The 24606-nt window shown below is 41.1% G+C and overlaps 1 protein-coding gene and 1 long non-coding RNA gene across 3 annotated transcripts in view; one reads left to right on the top strand and one right to left on the bottom strand.

Annotated features, from left to right (window-relative positions):
* The window catches only part of LOC130594082 (uncharacterized), a 36527-nt gene extending 13325 nt beyond the window's left edge, over positions 1-23202 (bottom strand). Inside the window, exon 1 of one of the 2 annotated variants that reach the window (XR_008970973.1) lies at positions 22555-23202. This is a non-coding gene — a long non-coding RNA (uncharacterized LOC130594082). The remainder of the gene's footprint in view (positions 1-22554) is intronic. The other variant, XR_008970972.1, reaches the window with a different exon arrangement.
* On the top strand, positions 1362-24139 carry CA12 (carbonic anhydrase 12). The gene is made up of 10 exons (XM_057399749.1): positions 1362-1613; positions 4758-4778; positions 9938-10117; positions 11378-11520; positions 12937-13032; positions 14627-14690; positions 15169-15326; positions 16936-17062; positions 23009-23093; positions 24058-24139. The coding sequence occupies exons 1-10, from the start codon at positions 1424-1426 to the stop codon at positions 24137-24139; spliced, it is 1146 nt and encodes a 381-aa protein (XP_057255732.1). The 5' UTR covers positions 1362-1423.
* Positions 24140-24606: the final 467 nt, after the last annotated feature.

Genomic DNA, 24606 nt, shown 5'->3' with positions numbered 1-24606 from the left:
TCAGAGAGGTTGCCAGTTACGTGAAGGCTGCTGACAGAACAATTTCTTCTACAGCAACCTACAAAATTCTATTCCCAAAACTTCAGCAGGTTACAGAAGATCCTGCATGCAGCAGCAACCATGTGCTGATAGATCAAATGCTTCCACACACTCAGCATGCCTCTCTGTACAAACGTGGCAGACAGCATCCTTGTTTTTTAGACAATGGCAATTAAAAAGCCATGTTAAAAATATTTTCACTATAGCTCATGCTAGATTACATCTGGCTGAACCGAAACAAGCAGAATTACAATCTAGGTTTACAAAATACTAAGGAGAAGTATGAGCGAGGACCTGTGCTCAACCACAGCTGCTTCCCAAAAGCTACAAGACATGTATTAGTTGCTGCTGCTCTCTGCAGCCTAACTTGAGAGGATGGAGCTACAGATGAGTTGCAGCAGTAGGCCAGAATCAACCTCTACAGCAGGTCCCTGCCTGGGATCTGTACAGAAGTGAGCCATGCTTCAGTCAACTTCCCTTTATTATCCTCATCAATTATGGTAGGAAAAAATAAGCAAGTCGGATAACATGGAGCAACAATAAAGCAGGTGATAAATAAAGATGCTGAAAATAAAGCTTGACCAAACAAAATTAATGCATGCTTCAAAGCTGTTACCAAGATGCAGTAAGCAGTTAGTAACAATTATAAATAATAAAGTACTCATCTAAACCTAACAGGCTCTCCAGTCCCACCTTCTGCTCCTCAGCTACCCATGGTGTACTCAGTTTTAGAAGTTCTTCCTCAATCACTTTCAGAAGAGGACATTAACTTATACCCTGTGCTCCTCTACCCTTCTCCATGCATGTCCTGAACACAACATTAGACTCTGGGCTGTTTCGTGATGAGTTTTCCCTCCTCTCAGCTTCACGTGTTCTCCCAGTTCCAAGAGCTTAAAAAAAAATACCCCTTCTCAACAAGTTGGATGGGTTTTGTCTGAAGTGTCCATGGTTGCTCAGTTATTACTAATCCCACACACAGCCCCAAGTCTCTTCCCTCCAGTCCTCACAGAGCCCATTATGCTAAATGACACTGATCCAAAAATGGGAATTGAGGGAGACACTCTGAAATAGGCTGGAAAACCTCTGCTGTGGTATGGCCTGTAAGAAGACAGCTTTTTTAAGCATTTGTGTCTCTGCTAAATAATTTTTGCAGTTCCACATTTAAATGCTCTCTCTAAGAGCTAGTCTGCCCTGTGAGGAGGTCACTACAGCTGAAGTAGTGAAGGGTATGATCAATTTTCAGAGGGTGCTGTGACCCAGAGAGGTCTGATTACATCATTTGTTTTGGGTTGAGTCTCAGGAGCTTTATAAAAGGCAGTCCTAAAAGCAAGAGGAGACACAAGAGGAGAGAAGAGCAGAAGCTCTTCTTCAGCAGCACCTCTGTATGTATGCATTCTGCTACTTGCCACATATCTACAAGGGAGTTTCTTCAGACTGCAGAGGAACTTGTGAACTGTCAGAATATTATAAGTCTTTCCTTGAGATGTCAGCCAAGAGCTTCAGTGTAGTCACAGTTGCTTCTGTGCTTATTTTCTTCCTAAAGACACCAGTCTCAATGCAAGCTCCGTTGAATGGTAAAGTCTTTCAGCTTTCTTTTTTATTGTCGCTTGTAACTTAGGGCAGCTAATGTATGCAGAAAACTGGCATCTACTAACTATTACTATTTCAATAGCATGCTTAAAGTTGTATACTGTTGTAGACTGCAGTTGTTTGGAGTTGGTATCCTTGTTTCAATTTCTCATAACAGGTATTCTGATATATACAGGAAAAAGCAATTTGTCCTCTGATGTAGTTTGTGTTACAGACCTCTTGCATGCTCAGTGTGCCTTGCTTTGTGATCTTTCTGTTTCTCACAGAATGAAGCAGACTGGCCCTTCTCAGAGTAGTGGAAGTATCACACCTTTCCCTCTGCCCTCAGAGGGAAAAGAATGCAATCCCTGTGAAGCACCCCATATAGTAGACCTCATTCTCTTATATCTAACAGAACAGTTTCACAAAGTTAGCATTCCTCGCTCTCTTTTTAAGAGCTAATGTTCATTTATTCAAGCAATTATAATAGTTTTAAATCCATTCAAGCTAATTAGAATCCACCTAGTTTGATAACAGGCTATAAGGGAGAATCATTGTAAAAGGTTGTGTGAGAAGACTTACTCAGCATGTGCACTTACGTGACAAAAATCCTGAAGGCTCAAGTGTAATCCAGAGCTGTCAGCTTCATGCAGAGCTCTGCCAAGACAAGACTTCACCAGGGTTTTCACATGAGCTACAAGAGAGGTGCGATTCAGACTTTCAAGAACCCCTTCTTACTGTGGGCATATATCCTCTGAAAAATGGCTACATTCCCCAGCAGAATCTCCCACCTGAAGGGCAGAGGTTCCTACACCTTGGAGCTCTCCAGAATAACAAATAAAGCTCCATGCTTTCCAGGGGCTTTCCCTGACAACTCAAGACTCAGAAGGGAAAGATGTGTTGAAAAGATACATCTTACAATACATGTTGAGGGGAATGCTGGAGAACCCCTATTTTAGAATTAAGAACCCCAGTACCAAGAAATGGCAAGAGCTGTAGCATTTGCCTGTCCCTGACATCTTCCCAAGTCAGAAAAACAACTAACATAGATTATCACAACTAAACTAACATCACTTTCCCAGCTCCCCAGTGACATTGGAAGTGCACTGGTTCCTTGCAGGTTGACCGGTGGAACACAAATACACTGTCTCCAGGAATCTCTTCTGCCAGGCAGAGACATGTAACTGTGTTACTCACCAGCACTCACCCTAACATGAGGCAGGAGAGTGCTCACAGGTACAGAGCTGTTGATAGTTGTGATCCCTTCTAGACGTGAATCAGACATCTATTGGCTCTCCTCCAAATCTGTGAGCCTGTGTGACAGTCTGCCTCTGCCTCATCCTCATTTCATTATCAAGAAGAATAAGGGTAATGCAACCTTGTTCAGAGTCTGAGGATAGCAGCTCTACATGTTTATTCAGGCAAAATCAAGAAGATTCTGACATCTGCTCATCTATTCATCTCCTGATCTAAGGGGGATGAAATAAGCATTAAATGAGCCTCAGCCCTACCTACACTTGTTGCTGTTACTGTGCTCATCAGTGAAGTCTCAATGGTAGTGAACTGCAGAGCATCAAAATGCTCTCAAGCTAAGGAAAATTTCACTTGGCAGAAGACTTGAAGCTTTCATTTTTATTTCAATTGCCATAAATGCCAAAATATTGAAAATATTTGAAATTGACTGTTTAAAGGTTGCTGTAGAATAAAAAAAATCATAGTTTTGACACTTTACACACATTTTAATGGGAAGCAGGATCATGAGCAGAGAGTAGCTGCTGTAGTTAAGCCACTATTTTTTCAAACCTGGTTCAGCTGAGGATGTGGCAATTTCTAAAACCTGCTGATGGTCAGTTGCTTTCTCCATGCAAGTTTTACCTACAGAACATTCTGACCAGTGGGCACAAACACCCCAAAAACAAATCAGAGAGAAGGGGAGAGGAGAAGGAGGTTTCTCATCCTGAAATATAAGACAGTGCATGAATTCTTCTACATGAGGAACATGGGGATGTGAGCCAGGATGATTACAGAGACCTCATTTTGAGAATTCCAGTGTAAAAGAACAAGACACACTGGTCCTAATGAACTGGAATCAGAGAGCTCAGTGTCCCCAGCACATATCACTACAAAAGAGCTAAGAGCAGATATTTTGCACATCCCTATGAATTAATCCCAAATATTTCACACAACATTCTCTGGAGAAGAACTGTATCTGTGACCACACTCCAGAGTACAAGAAATGCAGCCAAGGATCACGTACTGAGCAGACACGTGCATGTAAGGATAGATACCTGCCTACCTGCATGCACACATGGGCACTCTGAGTGTTTGCAAGACCTGTAATTCAGGACTGTTTTCTAAGCAGAAATTAAACAGAATTTGCAGAGAGTAAAGATATCCATTATCCTGACAGCCAAAACTGTGCAGGTCTGTCAGGACAAGCACCTGCAATTACCCAGCAAGCTGAATGACTAGGTAGGTTTCAGGACCAGAAAAAAATAAAAGGAGCATTTAATAAGTCAAGACATTTCCAAAGACAAGCAAAGACACCGTCCCAAGTTCACTTCCTTAAACCATGGATGGGTACTGGTCACTCCACCTCCCAGGATTCTCTGAGTTGTATGGGTTCATGGATCATATTCCCTTTCTTTCAAGTCCATCTATTTCTGTTTCAGTTGGCCAGTCCCAGAGCCCCTGTACAGAAATGGCTGTAGCAACTGGCAACCCACTGATGGTTTTCAAACTCCCCAACTAGGCATGAGGGGGCTCATTATAGCTACACCCCATTTATATTTCTTAAGTTTCCTGACTGGAAAAATACCAGGGATGTGCCTACATACCCAGCCTGTGGCTATTCCACACACACAAAAAAAAACACCAAAACCCACATCACCAGAAAGCCAACAAAAGTTTCACTCCAGCGTCTAAGTAACCACAAGAAAGTCACCCCTATGGGCAGGAACACAGCGATAATTATAACTTGGGCGAGAAGTGTTCATGATCTTTGAAAGTGTCTGCGTTTTTGCTCAACATTTGGGGACAGTTCAAAGTATTGCAAAATTCAGTACATGGGTTTAAGTGGCAATTTGTTTCTCTGTAGACTAAGATCAATTTCAAATATTCACAGTAATATTTTCTTTGTCTTTAAACAGGGTCAAAATGGTCTTATATTGGTAAGTACAAACTAATTTGTACATAGTAAGTAATGGCTTTGCTCTGTGTTTTAATGACAACATGCCAAATGTATTCTGGTGAGAACATACTCGGTTCACTACCTTCACCCAGGTTTGGATCTGTCCCATAGTCTTGAAATCTGTTATTCGGCCATCAGGTTTCGTATCTGGATGATTGAGAGTCAGTTAGAGGGTTCTGAATTGCCTTACAAAGCAACAGGAACTGCAGCAGGAAAAGATTGGCTCCACAACTGCAGCAGCTCCCCAAAGGCCTCTCTATCCCCAGCAGTCACAGACTGGCAGCACATTTCAGCCTGGTTCTGCAGAGAACATACCTCTCCCTACCCAGATGGGTCTTAATTTTTAAGTAGCATCAGAGTTCAGCAAATCACCTGTATTGCATTACTGGAGACTCAGCACCCTGAAAACCCCAGCACTCACAAGTAGAATAAATCATGCTCAGGAAAGCAGTGCTATATTGTACAATAGTCCTTTCAGTCAGCTACTAACCCAGAAGGGTCTGACGGCTGCTCAGGAAGAATTATTTAGAGATTTTCTTTCAAGTGATCAAATCATCTGGCCATTCCTCATTCAGAGTAGTGTTTTACATGCCACATGCCCACAGAAAAGTGGGCAGCACTGAGAATCTCAGCAAAAAATTCTTGTTCTTAAGCCTTTGGTGCTGCTCCAAGACAACACAAAGAACCTCTGAGGTTCAACTTGCTGCTAATAACTACTCCCTTTGGCTGTGCTCCAGTTTACCTGACTTGCTTCACATAAGCAAAAGGAAAACTGTCAGCTGCCTGTCTATAGGTATTAATCTAACTGCCAGTATGCATGCATACACTTCACGTTCTCATTAGGAAAAAAGAAACCTTGACACAGTCTGAATAACAAAAGCCATGGTTTTCCACCCTGCCAGCAGCCACCAGATGAACCTAACCCTGCTGGGTAGTAAGGAAAGCAAAACTTGCTTTACTACCATCAAAGTGGAAGTTTTGTCCTCCCTCCTAGGGTAACACTTATTTTAAATTAGTTACTTCTCCCTTTCCAGGACTTTGGGTACCAGTGTTTATTTCAGAGTATGCTATTCTCAGTGCCCAACTTCCTCAGTTCCTGCTCTGGCACAGGCTTGCTCTGTGTCCTCTGAGGGGCTGCTTCACCTTTTGTACAACGGACAAACTGTATGAAGTGTATCATCAGAAAAAATATTATCTTAGTTAAAGAACTAAAAGAATTGTCCTGACACCCGACAGCTCAGGAGAGCACATGCATGCAGCTTTTGGCAATGCTGCTGTGTGGCTGGGAAGTGCAGGCCTGAAGCGAATTGGGAGAATGGGAGACGTGGGCTTCAATTCTTTGGATTCTGGCTTTCTGGTTCTGTAATGTAAGAGGGCTGGAATGAAATCAAAGAGCCAGAATCACTCATTGAGAGTGGACAAGCAGCTACAATGGAGAAAACTAGCTTTACAGCCAAGTTCAAAGTAATAGCGCCAAAGGAATTACTAACATGCACACGAGGGAAGAACTTCGTGCTACAGCACAAACACAAGAATTGTTGGTACCAGATGTCAGGCTAATTGAACATGCAAACTCTTTAGTTTTACTGTTGCCAAATGCTCCAATTCAGTGAGGTGCTGAGAACCTGTGCTAAGACCCCTCCACTTCCCCTTAGGAAATGCCAGCTTTAGCGAACATACCAGAACATGCCCAAAATTTCCCATGCAGCACTTGAATGGAGTAGCAGACACAGCTACAGCCCTTGGCAAGCCTTCTACTTCACAAGCTTCCCTCTGGACAAGCACATGGAGGATATACACGCAGTGGCTATGAGTACACAGAATGATATAACTGAGCTCTGCCTGTGCTCTGAGCAAAATGAAGAACATGCAGCCATGTTACTGTGGCAGGGAACATGGACCCCCAGCCTTCTCTGCTAACTCAGCCCTGGGCTAACAGCAGCTATACAGCTTCCAGCTGGCTGAGAACAGGGCAGAGCGCTCTGCCTGGCTGCAAAAATACCACTGACATTCGTTCCCTGTGTTACTGACCCAATGCATTTTACTACATTAGTTTAAAGAACTCGGATACTCAAGTGAGAAGCATGAGCAACATGAATATTCTTCTGCTTAAGCAAAGTCTGCTGGTAACACTGGTGTCTCATAGGCCTGCTTCCTTCTTAAATCAGCCAATGTACACATCCAGGGAGCGGACACCACTGTTGTTCTTAGAGGAACATCTGTCCTGCATCACCCAGCAGCTCTAGGGCTGTGGGGCTGGCTTCAGGCTTAGGCATGGGAAGCTAAAAGCTATGAAGGGAGGTGACACAATGGGTACACGCAGCCATGGCGCTGAGAGTATTTTGCTCAGTTTACTGCAGCTGGGCAGCAAGACTATCCAAAAACTACCACTGATTTATTGACAGACATCTCTTACAGAACAGCCATGAGGGCACAGCCAGGGTCAGGGCTATTTACAGCATGGCAGGGGCATGGGATCCTCAGCAGCAGACATCACCTGAGCTGCCTGGGTCTTTCCCTTTGTCACAACTGTGATCACAAAAGGAGGAAATTAACTACTAAGATATTTTTGCAGTACTTCTTATGTTAATACCTTTTGAGACTTGTAGTACAGGCCAGTCTTAATACACTCACATGCTATTCTTTATTCACAGTGATCAGACAGTCTTTGTAAACACAATGTGATTTCCACTGGATTTATCTGAATGTGCTGGCACAGAAAAAGGAAAATCTGGTTCACAATCAATCATTCATTTTCAACAGAGCCAGCTGAGAAATGCCTTCCAGCTGTGTGGTTTATCTACCATGGAAATCTCAATTTCACATATGCAAATCCAAGCTGCAGTGAGCTCAGCTCTTTGAGACAGGAATTTTGTGGCACTGAAATTAGGAATACTACATGACAAAAGGCAGAATTTCTAGAAAAACTGGTTTGTACCAAAAAAGGTTTTTTTTTCTGTTTGGATTGGTTGTTGGGGTTTGTTTGTTTTTTTTTTCAATGGAGCAGGAGTGAGAAACAAGCAAAAACTGCTGTAGCCTAGAGGCCTGTGAATGGAGCAGAAGATTTATGCCAAGGAAAGGGTAACTGATAGGAAGGATCAAGGTACCTAAAGACTTCAGTAACTATAGCATTTCATAGAAAAGACAGAATTTTCCCCTCTGGACTGCTGATGTCGGTGTGGAAGTTCCCACACTCTGCTGCCAACCCCTAAGGGCATTCAATTCAGCAAAAGTGAGGGGTACTTCATGACAGGGTTTCCACTGGCTGGGACTAGACTTCTATTTTACGCATCAGTTAAAAATTACCTATTTAATTATCAAGTCTCCAGACCTACGATATGTAATACACATCTTCTTGCAAACTCACTATCTTAGCAGTGCACAGAAACCTCAAGCACTTTAAAATTTCTGAAGTCTTTCTATAACAAAGGCTTCTCATCAATTTTTCTGATCCTGCTGTGGCCTTGGCTTCTTGGAAAATGTTATATTTCGGTGTCATTGTCTTATACATCACATTTCAACCTCAAGAAACCATCATTTTCTCGTATAACCTGATACGTATTTTCCTGGGAAATATTCTCAAGCATGTATATCCCATAGTACAGAATTTATGCTCCTCTAAATGGATCTGTTATTTGCCAAAACATATGGAAAGGATAGAACACCATCTTCTACAACAGCAGCATAACATTTATTAGCTTTTAAAAAGAATTTCCGTAACTTTAAGATAGCACCATGAAGATCTAAGAGGAGAGAAATGAATGTGATTGGCAGCAAAATGGAGTCCAAGTGTCAAGGCCTGTTTACACTGAAAAGCACCAACTGAGTCTGAGTACTCACCTATGTCTTGAATAATTTTAAACAGCTTTAACAAGGAAGTAAGTCTGCCATTGAACTTAACTTGCCAATTCTGTGACATGCCCTAAGTCAGATTCACCTCCACTATCTATATCCTTGGAAACTGTCTTTCATGTAAAAAATGAAGCTCTAACAACATTCTCCTGACTGGTAATTTTCCTTCAGAAAAGATCTCAACTTGCTTTGCTACTGATGGCCCAATCTAACACAGATTCTAGCAGCCATGATTCATGCAAGATGTCATACTTCAAGGAAGCCACAAGAAATATTATAGGTTTGGAAAAGAAGCCTTCTAACCAGACTCAAGGAACTCAATCTGTTTAGTTGAAGAGAAGTGAGAAACTATGTCCTCTATAAGTACTTCAATGAGAAACAAAAGTATGTTAACAGGAGGCTCTTCAATTTCTAAGCAAAGGATTAAAAGCAATCACTATCTAAATGAAGTCAAACCTAGACAACTCACAGTGAAAAGCAAGTAATTATCCACTGGGCACTAATGAAATATCTTTTACCTGCAATGCTTAAAGAAGAGTAGATGTCTTTTCCCCTCAGAAGAATATGACCTCAGTGAAGCAGAAACTAACCCAGGGGGGTCCAATGGCCTGTGTTATACAGATCAGGCTGGGTGATCCCAAAAGACCTTCCTGCTTTAGAAAGAATCATGAGTTGCAAGTATCTCTTTTTGTATTTAAATCCAAATGGTCTCAACTTAGAACTGATGAACAGCCGCTAGCAATTAATGTGTAAGTAAATATAAGGCACAATTAAAAACCTCTTGATATTATCTATTCTTTGTAGATCCTACCTAGGGCAAAGGACTGTGATGAAAGATTTCACCAGAGCTCGAGCAAGTTATTGCAGGTCAAATTATTGTAACACCTTTCATTTTTGCATGTTAGCTTTTCACTGCATGTTATTCAGTGTTGCTAGATGGAGCCAGACAGCTTGTATGATAAGGAAAAGTCCATTCTGGTCTGGTTTTCTGTGCAATGAAAAAGATGGAAACTTCCTTCTGTCAACATCAAGTCACTTCTTTCAGCAATGCTCTTTCAAAGGCTGGCATTGCTGCATATGCCTGTTACTTCCACGGGGAAAAGTAATTCATGTCAGTAAATAATACAAATACTGTCACAGATCCAAACTCTACTTGTCAGGCTTGTGCCTAAACAATTCAGAAAAGGCTGCTTTTCCGAATTTTGGGTGAAGGCTGAAATGGGGGAGTTTTTATATTAATTGCATGGTTAAGGCTTGACAAATGTGTCTTTTTGTTAATTTATACAGGTCCTGATGGAGAGAAGGCCTGGCCAAAGAAATACCCATTTTGTGGAGGAATATTCCAGTCACCGATAGATTTTCACAAAGATATTCTCCAGTATGATTCTAATCTCTTACCTTTAGAATTCATAGGCTATAATGTGTCCTCCACTGACCAGTTTACATTGATCAATAATGGTCATTCAGGTAAGGAAGCTCAATGACAGCATGTGATTGTGAAAGAAAGAGGGAAAAATTGTTGCTGAAGCTTGTGATTTTTTTTATTTCATGGGTGAACTACTTTGATTATCAGATGAAATTAAGCTGTAATGATGAAGGCTTTACATCAGCATACCTACATCTACAGAACATTTTTTTCTTCTTTCCTGAAACATTTGAAGACATAGAAATAAGAACAGTTATAAGACCCTCCTTCTTTGTATCCTCCTCTACTGCATAAGCACCAAAAGAACGTGTGTTATAAAATGGCCTCTGCCTCTGCTCTTCTCTGGCACACTTGGTTAAAAGATACAGCACACAAACATTGCTTTTTTTCTCACTCCTTCAGTGGGGTAAACCTGCTCTGTACACCACCATAAACCCATTCTTCAGTATGGGCCAACCTCTTAGGGCACACTTACTGGATTTCCTCTTGATCAATTTCTCCATCAAAACTAGGTTGCTCTAGACTAGGAATGGCTGGAACACCCTTTCCTTGTGAACCATCTTTTCCTAAGAGCTTTTCTCAGTCCTGAGTAAAAGATTGGACTGTCACAGCTGAATGCATTAGGCTGATGTGACAGGGAATAGGCAGAGAAGGAAACATTCTCATTGTGGACTTCGGCTGTGCCAGGTAACAAGTGGAGACAAAAGAACACTGAGAGGCTGTCCCTCACAGTCACACAGGTATAAGCATATTCCTCATAGAGCCCTCTCATAAATCACTAACACTGTTAGATCTTGCCCCTAAGAAGTTCAACAGTTTCCTAATGTAAGCCAAAACTAAAATACATCGCCCCCCTCAGTAAAAAGGGGAATTCGCTTCTAAGGTCAGTGCCCTCCTAGAAAGCAGGGGACATGTGACCCATGCTAGTAACCTCAATCAGATACAAACCTGAATTGCCCCGAGTAATGAAAAATTAGCCTCTAAGTGATCATTGCCACATCTGCTGCTATATTCTCTTATGGCTGGAGAATAAATCAGTAAGATGCTTAGTACTGTGGTGATACCACATTCGATTCCTAGTTATAAGAAAACAGAAAAAGGTTATAAATTCTTCTGAATTACCTAGAAAGGGTTAAAGACAACTTGAAGTGTTTATCTCCTACCACAGACTGAGATGGATACGAGTTAAGAATCTGCTTTGTTCATGTTCCATATGTAATATACTTAGACAAACATACATTTGCCCTGTGCTTGAAAGCTGTGGTATCATTTGTTTCCATTTGGTTTTGGTCTGCTTACAGTGAAAATGTACCTGTTGCCTACTATGTACATCAGAAACCTCCCGTTTGAATATACAGCATCTCAACTTCACCTCCACTGGGGAAACAGAAACAAGTCAGAAGGCTCAGAGCACACAGTCAGTGGGAAGCACTTTGCAGCAGAGGTAAGCCAGGCTCAGAACAGGGACAGAAACAAAGGCAGCTGGGCAGGTCCCACTGTCCCAAAGTGGGAACTATATCTTGGGCATATGACTGTAAAAGGCTGCAAGGTTCTAATCCAAGTATTTATGACCTGGGTATATACAAAGAAAACACATTTTGCATTGCAAAAAAGTATGGACCCTGACATACTTTCCTGAATATGCCAAAAGTCAGGGAGTTAGAATTCAGGTTCTGAACTCAGGACCAGCACTGGGTCACTTGAGTAATTTCAAGCAAATTGCTAGATACTCAGCACCTTGGTTCTTCTCTATAAACCATGTGTATCTTTTAGCTGCATGACATTGCTTCTGCTTTTACTTGCCTTCTATTCAGTGAAGAACTATTTGTTATCTTTTCAATCCTAAATTATGGATTTGTGAAGAGATTTTGAAAAGCCATACCCATCAGCTATTTACCCCAAAATTATTAAAAGAGAAATCAGAATAATTTCATAGAATCACAGAATAGTTAGGGTTGGAAAGGACCTTAAGATCATCTACTTCCAACCCCCCTGCCATGGGCAGGGACACCTCACACTAAACCAGGCCACCCAAGGCTCTGTCCAACCTGGCCATGAACACCGCCAGGGATGGAGCATTCGCAACTTCCCTTGGCAACCAATTCCAGTGCCTCATCACCCTAACACGAAAGAACTTGTTCCTTATATCCAATCTAAACTTCCCCTGTTTAAGTTTTAACCCGTTACCCCTTGTCCTATCACTACAGTCCCTAATGAAGAGTCCCTCTCCAGCATCCCTGTAGGCCCCCTTCAGATACTGGAAGGCTGCTATGAGGTCTCCACGCAGCCTTCTCTTCTCCAGGCTGAACAGCCCCCACTTCCTCAGCCTGTCTTCATATGGGAGGTGCTCCAGTCCCCCATCATCCTCGTGGCCTCCTCTGGACTTGTTCCAACAGTCCCATGTCCTTTTTATGTTGAGGACACCAGAACTGAACACAATACTCCAAGTGAATAATTTGCTTATTTTGAATAATCCATTTCTTCTCTAGTTACATTTAATCCCAGGTTTTGCATTCTAAACACTGCAGAACCCCAAGAGTGCCAAGATGTTACTTGTTCAGAAAAATTCCCTAGTACTGCAGTCAAGACGCCTTGAAACTGAAGTGACTGATCCTCTTCCTCCCCCTGCCCAGTATGTAGAGGAGGGAGGGTGTAACTCAGCTGCAGCAGGGCTGGGAGTGGGAGTTCCAGGACCTTCTGCCTTTCTCTAAAAAGATCTTACCGCGACACCAAGAAAGCAGTGAAGGATCCCATTGTATTGTCTTAGCCTGAGATGGCTGCACTGGTCCTTTTTAGCTGTGAAACAGAAATGTGAGCATGCCCCAGATGTCACCATAACATACCATCTCCTTCCTTGTAGCTGCATATTGTACATTATAACTCTGAGAAATATCCAGATGTAACAGCAGCAATGGACAAAGCAGACGGACTGGCGGTTTTGGCTATTCTTTTTGAGGTAGGATCAGGACCTTTTTTTATTTGGCTTAGAATATACTTTCAATCATTAAACCATCAGAGACCTCTTATGTACAAATTTCCTAGATTATTTAACAGTGCTGTAGCTAAATCAAGCCTCTTCCTTTTCGCTTTCAGAAAAGGGCCAGATTCCAGCAGCACATACATAAACAGGAATAAATTTTAAGAAAAGAGGGATTCTGAATATTTCCTCATGTTTTTCAGTAAATTATCTTCAGCTATGTTGAATCCATCTTTGCATTCACTTACAAATTAAGGATTAGTAGAGTTTGTCAAACAACAGTGGATTTCAATTACTGAAAAGTTGCCTATTGTAGCACAAAGCAGTTTTAAGACAGCAGAGACACAGGCAGACACAACCCAGGCTTTGGCCACTATATGTAATTAGGATTTGACCACAGTCTTCAGGTTGCAAACTTCCCAGATTCTTTGAATCACATATTACAGTAAACAAGAACATGCAGTGCCCTTTTTCAGATCATGGAAGGACAGCTTTCTAATTTTCTCCAATTAAAGCGAATAATGATCTTAAAGAAAAACTTTTAGAAGCTTGTACATATATAATTCTTTTTCTTGAGGATTAAAGCTTCTCAATAAGATAACTAAGAACTAAGATTTCATACTTTTCATCAAAACCATGAAAGTGTCTAGTTAGCAGACAAAGCTCTAATTCTCCAATTCTTACTATTATCCAAGCTCACCTCCTAGCAGCTCTAAGACTTTGGCCTATTTTCTGTTAAATTTCAGCTCATTTGGAAGTTGCAGCTGTGAAAAGTGTCAGAGTATTGTGTATTATGCTAGTGAATAATACTGGGATTCTGCTTATTGCTAAGTAATAGCGTTTAAAAATCAAATAGGGGAACAATGGAGATTAGATCTTTGAAAAGCTTTCAGACAGCTGGTGTCCATTACAGTTGATCTAAGGACACCAGTATACTATGTCATCAGAGAAACTGCTAAGCACCAGCTCTAAAGGATTAATAAAAAAAGGCATTGATTATTAGACTGAAAAGCTGCTGGTAGCAGTTGAAAAGCGTGGTCTTGTTTGGTAGTTGACTTACAGCCCTTGCCAGTGGCCCTGCAAAAACCAACAGTGTCATTCTTTATCTTACTCACTATGAGGAGCAGCAGACTAAAAAATGTTTGTGGGTGGAAAAATGTGGCTTTGACTAGAAACCACTAGATGATCCAAGAAATCTGTCAGTTGAGAACTTATGCCTGCAATGTTCTCAGAGGAACTGGTTTCTCCTCATTTGCATTGCATGCTGAACAGGCGAGGGCACTAAGGCCTTTCAAGCACACACAAGAGGTCTACAGTGCACCTAAGATAGTATTATAACAAAGAAGCTCTAATAGCTCTCTGGAGTAAGAGAATTATTGGGGTTCTGAGGGTAGTGTTAATGTTTTGCATAAGAAAAGTACTTAGGCCATTCTAGTTTATGAGTACCTGGATAGTTGAGACACCTGCCTTACGATAGAGGCTGTGAAATACTGCTGCCTGCTGTGTGCAGAAGCAAAGACTCATATTCAGCCTGCAGTGATTTGCACAGCTGTTAATAGTCTGTTCATTACAGATTGGACCCTTCAACCCATCCTATGAAAAGATCTTCAGGCACTTCCGGAATGTGAAATACAAGGGTGAGTGGCTAATAGCCTGCAATGGATTTAGAATGGCCAAGAGTATCAGAGGTCACCCTGAGAGGGACTGAACCACCTGAAGAAGCAGCCCAGAAAAACAAAATTCCAGGCCAACCTGCCACAGACTGTGAAAGACTTAAAAACACAGTGGATTTCTGTGAAGAGTGTAGGGCTAACATACACATAACAACCACGTGTTTCTGACTGGGTCTTATTTCTTGCACATGGTGTTATTTGGTTAAAATGGCCACTCTTTATCTTACAGAATTCTGATTTGGAATCTAAGACATGATTTGTACAGAGGAAACCTAAAAAGCTGTAATCCTGATTTAAACTGGGATCATCTCTGTTAAAATATATTTTTCTTTTCCTACTGATATGTCTGAAAGTATCCTACTTATTGAAAAGCAAATTCACTTCACTGGTGCACTACCTGTGTAGTAACAATGCAGCTTTTAACATGAATCCCCTATTTTAGATCAGCTGGTCCAAGTCCCTGGTTTCAATATCCGAGAACTGCTTCCTGACAGACTGGATGAGTACTATCGCTATGAAGGATCCCTGACAACTCCTCCCTGCTATCCTAGCGTTCTCTGGACAGTTTTCCGACACCCCGTTAAAATTTCACATGAGCAGGCAAGTTTAAACCCAGCACATGTTCTCCTGAGCAGTGTCTGCCCAACAACAGTCAACACACATTCCCATTTCCTGGATTTCTCTTACATTCCTGTAAAACTGAAATATGTCCATTGCTAAAATCCTTTAAGTAAGAAGAGTAGCACAGAACTGACATAAATCACTATCCTGTTCTGTTCGCAGTTAGCACTTCTCAGTTGACCAGAATAAATAAAAGGACAGACAACTGCATATAGTATACAATAGTATAGTATCAGCTTGAAAAAATCACAGTCAAGTGAGATTAATTTGTTTTCACCATGTCCTTATTCCCCGCTTTTAGTCTTTCCGTAAATCACTTACGGATTTTTATCCAGGTTTCAAGTCTGAACCCTATTCACAAGGTATTTCAGTGCTGCTTTTATCTTGACTAACATAGGCATGACTGGCTAGATGTTAAGTTTCTCAAAGGCATGTGATAAGTCATTTGTCAATTTTGAATCTCCTAACTTTTCTCCAACTTACTTTTTTGTGCTCTCCCGATTAACTTCTTTTGTTCTTAGGTAGCCACTTCCATAGACTATAAATTGCCAATCATTATCTTCTGATTCCCCTCATAATAAACAAAGGAAGAACATGTTATGATTAAAATTTCTGGTTAAATTAATGCATGCTCCTTGTTACGAAAGTCCATTCTAACTATGTCCACTTGTCGTGGTTTAAGCCCAGCCAGTAACTCAGAACCATGCAGCTGCTCACTCACTCCCATTTCTTCCTCAACCCCCATTCTTGGATAGATGGGGAGGAGAATTAAAAGAATGTAACTCCCCACTGGTTAAGACAAGAGTAGTCCAGTAACTAAGGTATAACACAAACCACTACTGCTGCCACCAATAATAATAATGATAAGGGAAATAACAAGGGAAGAGAATATAACCGCTTACCACCTGCCACCCAATACCACCAGCCTGACACGAGCAGTGATCTAGTCCTTCTGGGTAACTGCCCCCAGTTTATATACTGGGCATGACGTGCTGTGGTATGGAATACCTCTGGCTAGTTTGGGTCAGGTGTCTTGTCTCTGCTTCCTCCCGGCTTCCCCTCCTCCCTGGCAGAGCATAAGACTCACAAAGTCCTTGATGAGAGCAAACATTACTGAGCAACAATCAAAACCATCGGTGTTATCAGCGCCGTTCCCAGGCTGCAAGTCAAAAACACAGCACTGCACCAGCTACTGAGAAGGAGAAAAATGACTGCTACTGCTGAACCCAGGACACCACTCTACCAGGTCATGTCTTTACCAAAGTAGAGAATTCCTTCATAAAGTAGCTTCTAGGACTGCTAAGGAGTTAGACTGTGCTAGGGAGAACATTGTTGCATGTTTCCCCCCATGCAGTTTTCCTGGCAGATAATTACTAAGCAGGATTACCAGGTATGAGTTTGGAGATATTACACTGTTTACACATCATTCTGTATTTGGCCTCACAGTCCACACATGGCTTAAGTATTACTTATTGTATCCTCTTCCCTTTGATTACCCCTTTGATTTCAAACACATACTCTCAGTGATCATACACTAGCATTGCTTTTTCTGTATTCTGGGAGCTGAACAGGGTGTTTCTCTTTTTAGTTACTGGCATTGGAAACAGCCATGTACTGCACAGAGAGTGATGACCCAGAACCCCTGGAAATGGTCGATAACTTCCGGAAAGTTCAGGAATTCCAAGAAAGACTGGTGTTTATCTCATTCCATGAAGGTGAGTTGTATGAATGCTTCTATGAAAAGAAACAGTGCACAGTAGTTTGTGTAAACCTGAAACACTGAAGTGGCAGTCCTGTTGCACCATATCAGTACAAAATCACAGCAATCTCATTTCTCCACAGTTCACTTGGTTTACTTTTCTTCTCTTACTGCAATATTGCATGGCTGACTGCACAAGAATTAGGTATTCAGAGTATATAAAAAGGGTTTTTTTCCCCAATGGTATCAGGCAAGCCCTGCAACCCTTCTGATCAAAGGTGAGGAGATAAAAGACCGAAGACCTGTTTGGCCTTGTCACACTTAGCAGAAATATCTGCTGTCACTTCAAACACTGAACAGTTCTCCATTCAGTGAGACAGAACTTCACTGAGCTGTTTCAGTCAGTGGAAGTGCTTGAGCTGACCTTGTCTCACCAGTGACATTTGCTGGTTCTCAGCAACTTCAGGATTGTTTTTATGCAGATTCAAAGGGAATCACAACTTCGCCTTTCAGGGAGACTATGTTTTGGGGAAATCACACAGAATCAGAAGAGGCCAGTGAGGAATTAAAACTTGACAAATTAAAACAATTTGTAACACTGGATTGTATGTTCTAGTGTTACAAATGAAAAAAGATTTGCCATCTTACAAGGAAAACTGATTTAAAGGCTTAATTATGCAGTGTGACACAATGACAATGCATAGGGGCTTTTCTGGGGGGCGGGGTGTGTGCAAAAAATCCTGCATCTGTGGCGAGAAGCTCAGCTGTGCTCCACAGTAAGGCATCTGAGCATATTGTCTGTGCCAAATGTATTGTTCCAATTTCTGTGTTGCCTTGCAAACAAATACTCTTAAGCAGTTGTGAAGCTGGCACATACTCTAAGGCACATGGATTTAGGCAAGCCACTAAGCTATTTGAAACACAGAATAAAAGATTTTTAAAAGAAAAAGCAGACTTTATAAAAATGATTGGCCAAGCAGTAAACTTCCAAATTAATACAATGTGTTAGCACATCAGCTCAACTTTGCCTGCTAGGTTCTTTACTGTTTAGATGAAAGAACAGAAAACACAGTCCCTTTCATAATACATCTTTTCTAATACAAAGCTATAAAGGAGAAAAGTGAAAATTAGAGATCAGCCAAAACAAATCCCAGACAAACCACTTCTCTGAAATCAGAGATGATTTAGATCTGTCACCAAAAGTTGCCTGGTCTCTTTGCCTGATTAGCTGCTACAGAACTCCCAAGCAGAGCAGTGTGGGGCTTCAGAAGCACTGGGCCGTTATTTGAAGCAACTCTCTCTGAAGCAAATTCGAGATAAAACCCAGAGACAATTTCATTCTGTGGCTGGGGCCATTTCAGTTCGCATGGAAACATTTTTTCAAGATTCCCGTAAGAGGAACATAATTTTACCATGAAGTTTATTTTGAGTGCCTTCTCCGGAACTACTGCACATCAGTAGGTACGATGATGCTACTGCCCTTGATACTTAAGTGTGCTTCTCTCACTGAGTTGTAATGTTTTAGATCTTCATTTCTCTGTCTTTTTACTGGAGTGAAAAATAGTTAACAGTTCAGAGCTGATTGACTATGTGGCTTGAACCACAAGCCATGAATTCCCATTCTCCAGCTCTGCATTAAATCTCTGTATAATCTCTGTATATTCCATTATCTCCAGAGCTCCAGTGACAAAGGCTACACCCCATTAACTGCTGCATCTCCTGACTTTTGTTTTATAAACCATTCTGTCTGCAGACAACATGGTGGGTCCACAGGAGAAGCATTATGGACCAGATGTATAAAGAGCAGGCTACAGTGCTGCTAAAGGCAATGCACAGTTATATTGCCTTTCAGGGATCCAAATTCAGGGATCCAAAATACCTCAGTTTCTCACTTCTGTACACTCAGCAGAAAGCTACTGAATAGAAAAACAACTATTTTAACTTGCAGTAAGGAGCAGGAACAATGATTTAAGAATTTAAGAAGACATGGGATACTTCCCAGTTGTGAGGTGCAGAGAAACAGCATAATCGTAGAATAGTTTGGGCTGGAAGGGACCTTAAAGCTCATCTAGTTCCCTGCCATGGGCAGGGACACCTTCCACTAGACCACACCTTTAACATAAGATTCAGAAGCAGAAGATGTTATGCTTTATGAGTGAAGTCCTCACTATATGACTTCGTTTTTACTGAGCATCTTGAAAAGTGCTCAGGTTCTCAAGGACCCTCCTGTCTGTACACAGTTTGTAAACACAGGCCTAGAAAACCAACTTTCCCTCAAAATAGCAGAGCAGTTTTCATCTGTAATCCTCATTCTGGAAGCTAGGAATGAATTAATTCCAGACACCTCAAAAAAAGGGCCCCAAGCCTGTTGAGACTCCAGTGCTTTGTAAACATCCACACTAGGTCTTTCCAGTCAAGCAGCTGAAGCATTTTTCTGCTTTCATTGTAATTTCTCCATTTAGTTCTTGCCTCCAAAGGTATCTTACCATCTTTCCCATTACTAACAGCAGATAGGTAAATATTTAAGTCTAAACTAGTTTAGTTTAGTTATATCTGTCTCCTATTTAAAGCTATCATTTCTGCTCTTGAATTACTGCTGAGAGAAGTTACTCTCATCAGCCACCTCTTTTCTCATTTTAATTTGTTTAATGTTTGGAGCCCAAGAAGTTTGTATTACGCTGGTAACAAGAGAAAACCTTGTTTCTTGACTGTAATATGACTGCATTGGACAGAAGTTAATTCTCTGACTATACACATCACACTTGGGATTTTGCTGGCTCTGTTTCTTGATTTCTCATTGTATACTATATAACGCCATAATTTTACTTTTCTATTCTGTCTTCATGCCTCTTACCAAGTCCCAAGGCTGCCACTTGCAGAGAATAATGGTTATAGAACAATGCCTCAATTTAATGTCATTTTTAAATGAGAACTACGCTAGTAGTTCTCTTGTTGCTGATCCTAACCAAATATATAAGAAAACTGCAAGTCTACCAAATCATCAACAACCTTTAATAGTTCCATGACAAACTGGAAGTATTAGTTGCAGAAAAGGTATTCTGAATAAACTAAAAGCTGGGTAAAGAGTGAAAAAGGGGAAGAACCAGAGTATGTCAGTCCTTCAGCTTTTGTGAACTGGACAACTAGAAATACCCCTCTCCCCCATGGCATATAGCCAGGAATAGGGTTAAAACTTTTCCCTCAAGCCCCTCCATCTCAAATACTGGCTGCCACCTAGACAATTAGTTGGGTCCAGAACAGCAATTTTAGTAACCTCCTTCAAATCTCTGCTCAAGTCAGATTATGTACAATGATTTTAAACAGCAGAACTGGGATCTGCAATATGGCTGCTGAGTTTCTGAGACTACAAGGCTTCCTCTGTAGGGTCCTTCTTAAATCTATGCGCAAACAATCCAGCATAGCAATGATGCTATAGAAACACTTACGGAAGTAACAGAAGTTCTGGGGTGAGCAGCTCCCTTATGTTTAAGACCAGTTCACCATGAAGTCCCAGAGACCCAACTTATACCTTTTTACCCTCTCAATTTATCAAGAATCAATACCTGGTGGACTTGGCAAGGGTCTGTTGCTGATTGCTAATGACACCTATGAGCTAGTGATTTTCTGGTCAATCAGAAGTGAGAAATGCCATTTTCCATCTGTTTCTTATGCTGACCTTTCAGCACCTGACTACTCTCTCTCCATAAATCACACTCAATACTTAAAAGGTAGAGAGTTAGAATCCATGATCCCAGTAACTGAAAATCAGATACTGTGCTTTTCATCCAGGAATCTCTAAACACTTCACAGAAATAGTATCAGCATTATTATTTCCATCTATGGTGGAAAATTTGACCCAGATGTGACTTTCTCAAAACTGGTGCTGTCAACCAGTGCCAAACCCAAGAATACTATTTGGCTCTCCCTCTGCTAAGCCACATTATTTGGCTCCCATGCAGAGGTTACACCAGCTACAAAGACATTTTCAATGTTATCTTTAAAGCTGGCATGCCTTACCAGAGTTGTATTATCTGGGTTATTGCCCATCCTGCTGTTCTCACCCAAGAACTGGCCTTGGTGGCTACAAAAGGCATTGCTCAGTGCTACTTTACTAGAAACCTCATTCAATCTAAGTACATTTAATTACAAAAGCTCATTGACTCTATCAGTGAACCATAGAAAAATGCTCTACCCACTTCAAAAAACGTATTCATCACCCCTGTAATCTCACATTCCACCAGCCTGGGTCACAAAGGCTCCGTCACAGGTGCAGCCCCTCGCCCCAAGGGGAAACAACCAAAACAAGAACAAAAATGAGAAAACTAAGGGTCCTGTCAAAGCACAATTAAAGTGCACCTGGTTGCTGCTGAAAATGCACAGGCTGATGCAACTGCAGGCAGGAACAGAGCAGAAGGGAAGGAGAGGCCATACCTAGAATCATGGCTTGGACCATGCAACCAGACATTTGTGAACGAAATCCTGTCGTGCACATGCTAGGCCCCTGCTAACGCAAGTTCTCAGCACAACTTTCGTGCCTTTTTAGTTTTAAGACTGAGAGCTGCCATCTTCACCCCAGCACAGCCGCCACGAGATGGGGACACTGAGCTGGGCTGTGTGTCAAAAACGCAACCGAAGCGTCCGGACATCCACACTTTGATGTTGACTAAAATCTAAATTCACGCTCACTATTAACAAGTACCACATTTTGAAATGTCTCTAATCTTAAAGGATTACTCAGCAAAACTTACATGTGTTTATAATGTCTCTTGCCTGTCAGCAGTCTATTCCAATAAAATCAGCTTCACATGTGTGCAGCTGAAATTTATTAGGATGTTCAAACCTTCCACTGCCCACAAGTTAAATGGGAACTGGTGTCTCGTTTTGATTACAGCACCATGCTGAAATACTATCTAACTACATTTTACAAGAAGGTCTTCTCATCAAAAAGAAATGCCCCCTATCCTTCCTCTTCAAACTAAAAGCTTTTTTCTACAATTACCTATTTGGTGATTTATTTCATTGCCCATTTGACCCCACCTTTACTATTAAAGAACCTACCCTTCTTTAAAACACAGTTTTTTCTTCACCTGTACGGTTTGCAAGTTTCTTCTATGCAGTTGTACTTAAAATTAATAAAGCATCTAATGTGTAAAATGGGATAAGGTTAAACTCCAGGTATTACATTTCTGTTTCCTCAACAGCTGATTTAGTAAGTGGAAATATTTACATGGTATACATGAAACCTCTCAGCTTCACTCTGAAGCTGATGGTGCTTAGAAAAAAACAGGCATTTGATAAAATATACAAACAGCGGGTGAAGGAATTATGAAAAGGCAGTTAAGAAAAGAGTGCTCACCTTCAGGATCTTTGGGAAGGCCAAAATCAGTATTGCCAAAAATACGTATGAAGGTCATTATCAAAGACAGCATTCCTATGATAAACCTTAAAGTGTCAAGGCAGACATAAGATCACTCAGCTCTTTGTGCTAATAGCTGAATTCATTCTTACCTTCTTAGATGCCTTCAAGCAATGCTCTCAACAGCAAAGCGTATCACTCTCCAGCTGTCCACATTCAAGTGTTCTGCCTTGAAAAAAAACAAAAGGCATCAAATTTAACATTCTCTGTGGCTCAGATTTAGTTCTTCAGTTTTGCTTATGCTCTCTTCTACATGAGAGCAGTGAAATCCACAGAGTTTCTGATCTGCTATGCCTGTGCCTGCATGCTGGCTTTGTGCCTTTGGTGGGTATCTAAATTCACAGCATTGTGAACTGTGGATACAGCTGTGGGCTCAGAACTTTCCAATACGCATCTATGCAAAGTTATCCATTCCATAATTGCAAAGTGGTATGAGCAGGCTGCAGGGAAGTTGCAGATGCAGAATGCAAATGTTATGACAAATCAGAAACTAACCTCACAAGTGAATAAAGTTAACAGGTTTGTATGCTTTCCCTCCTTTCCTAGGTTTTGTTGTTTCTGTTGTGATAGCCTGTGTTCTGGGAGTGCTCATCATTCTTGCAGTAGTCTTATGCCTATTGAAGAGGAAAAGGTAAGATGTCTGGCTGTCACATCACAGGAACAGAATCAAACCAAATTTTGTTTCTGACACAAAGAAGTGCTTGTGTGTTCAAAACCTTGCACATTTTTTATAGTGGTAAAGGTTGATGTTTTATAAGATACAATCCCTTCCTACGAGCTTTGATTTGTTTTTTATTTCTCCTGTATCAGATACTCCAGAGTAACTCTATTTGATTGCCATCAAAATATTTTTATATGCCACAGTGGTCACCATTCTGCCATTGTAGGAACACTGTTTTTTTTGTGAAAAGCAACCATATAAGGCCTTTTTTCCACAAAATAATAATTACTGGAACAGTGCTTATGTAAACCCTTAAAGATACAAGGTCAGGAAACAGTGCTCTATGTGAGCACTGTGGAGAACACAAAATGACTTTCCAGTCTAAGTACTGACTGCTCCCACAAGTTAGGAAATGAGACTCCCCTTCCAGACAGAGCAGAACAAGCATGCTGGGTCGGTAACAAACTTACCCTGTTTTTCTGTTTCTCAATTGCCATTTGTTATTTTTCTTGTTCTCTTTGCTAGCACTGCTGCTTCTACTTGCTTTTTGAATCCTTTCATTTCTTCCTAGAACAGTCAGTGAAACAAGAGGGGAATGGAGTTTTAGGAAAAAAAAACACCTCTCCCAAAGGTCACATCATTTGAGGAGAAGAAATCTGTACTGACAAGAGATCATTTAGCAGAGTGCCACCAAAGCCAAACTCTGAGGAAAAAGACTAAGATTACAAACATTCCTATAGCCTGATCCCTTTGTGATCAGCACTGACTCTGCCTCACAGAATGCATTCTCCTGAAATATTTGTAACAACAAGTTACATTTGCACCAGTACAGAAGAAAAAAATCTCATGCACTTATGATGGGCCATTTTAAGTAACTAATGGTGCTTTTCTTTCACAGGAATTACAAGTATTGAATATATTTGTTTTATTTTAGCTGCAAAAAGGAAGGCAAAGACAACAGAGGGGTCATCTACAAACCAGGCACACACAAGGAGGAAGATATCTCCAAACTTTGATGCCTTGCTCTGTCCCAGAAGACCCTTTTCATTCATAGCACTGACTTATTTTGTGGTGTTGGAACATCTCTCTTGTTCTTGGCTAATGACAGTACCCAAGAGTGTTCTAAAAATGTACTGGCCACAAGTTTTCTGTATCCCTTGAGCTCTTGTTTTCCAGGGAGACAGGATCAGTGAATACTCCTGAGCTGAATTCCTCACAACATACTTTTTACATTTGCTGCTTACTGAGTCCTGCTCTTCTAACTGATTTCACAGTTAATCCTAAACTTCAATGTTATGGTTTGTTCAGCACAGATTTTCTCACAGGTGTTCAAATCTTAAGACACTTACCCAGCTACAAGCACTCTTCCCTGCTGAATCAGGTACTGGCTTTAGCATCATGAATATAAACCAAGATAAAGGACAACGTGTATTGGAGATCAGACTTTGAACTCAGTGGATACAGTTTTTAAAATCACAGCAAA

This window comes from Pezoporus wallicus, unplaced genomic scaffold, assembly GCF_028554395.1.
Source record: "Pezoporus wallicus isolate ANWC-B61680 ecotype Strahan unplaced genomic scaffold, APGP_CSIRO_Pwel_v1 contig_3952, whole genome shotgun sequence".
Taxonomy (NCBI): domain Eukaryota; kingdom Metazoa; phylum Chordata; class Aves; order Psittaciformes; family Psittacidae; genus Pezoporus; species Pezoporus wallicus.
This window is presented reverse-complemented; position numbering and strand designations above follow the sequence as displayed.

Coding starts and splice junctions, on each gene's coding strand:
- CA12 (XM_057399749.1), top strand. CDS start 1,424: ATGTATGCATTCTGCTACTTGCCACATATCTACAAGGGAGTTTCTTCA. Junction 4,779..9,937: donor GTCAAAATGGTCTTATATTG/GTAAGTACAAAC, acceptor TAATTTATACAG/GTCCTGATGGAGAGAAGGCC. Junction 15,327..16,935: donor TTAAAATTTCACATGAGCAG/GCAAGTTTAAAC, acceptor TTCTCTTTTTAG/TTACTGGCATTGGAAACAGC.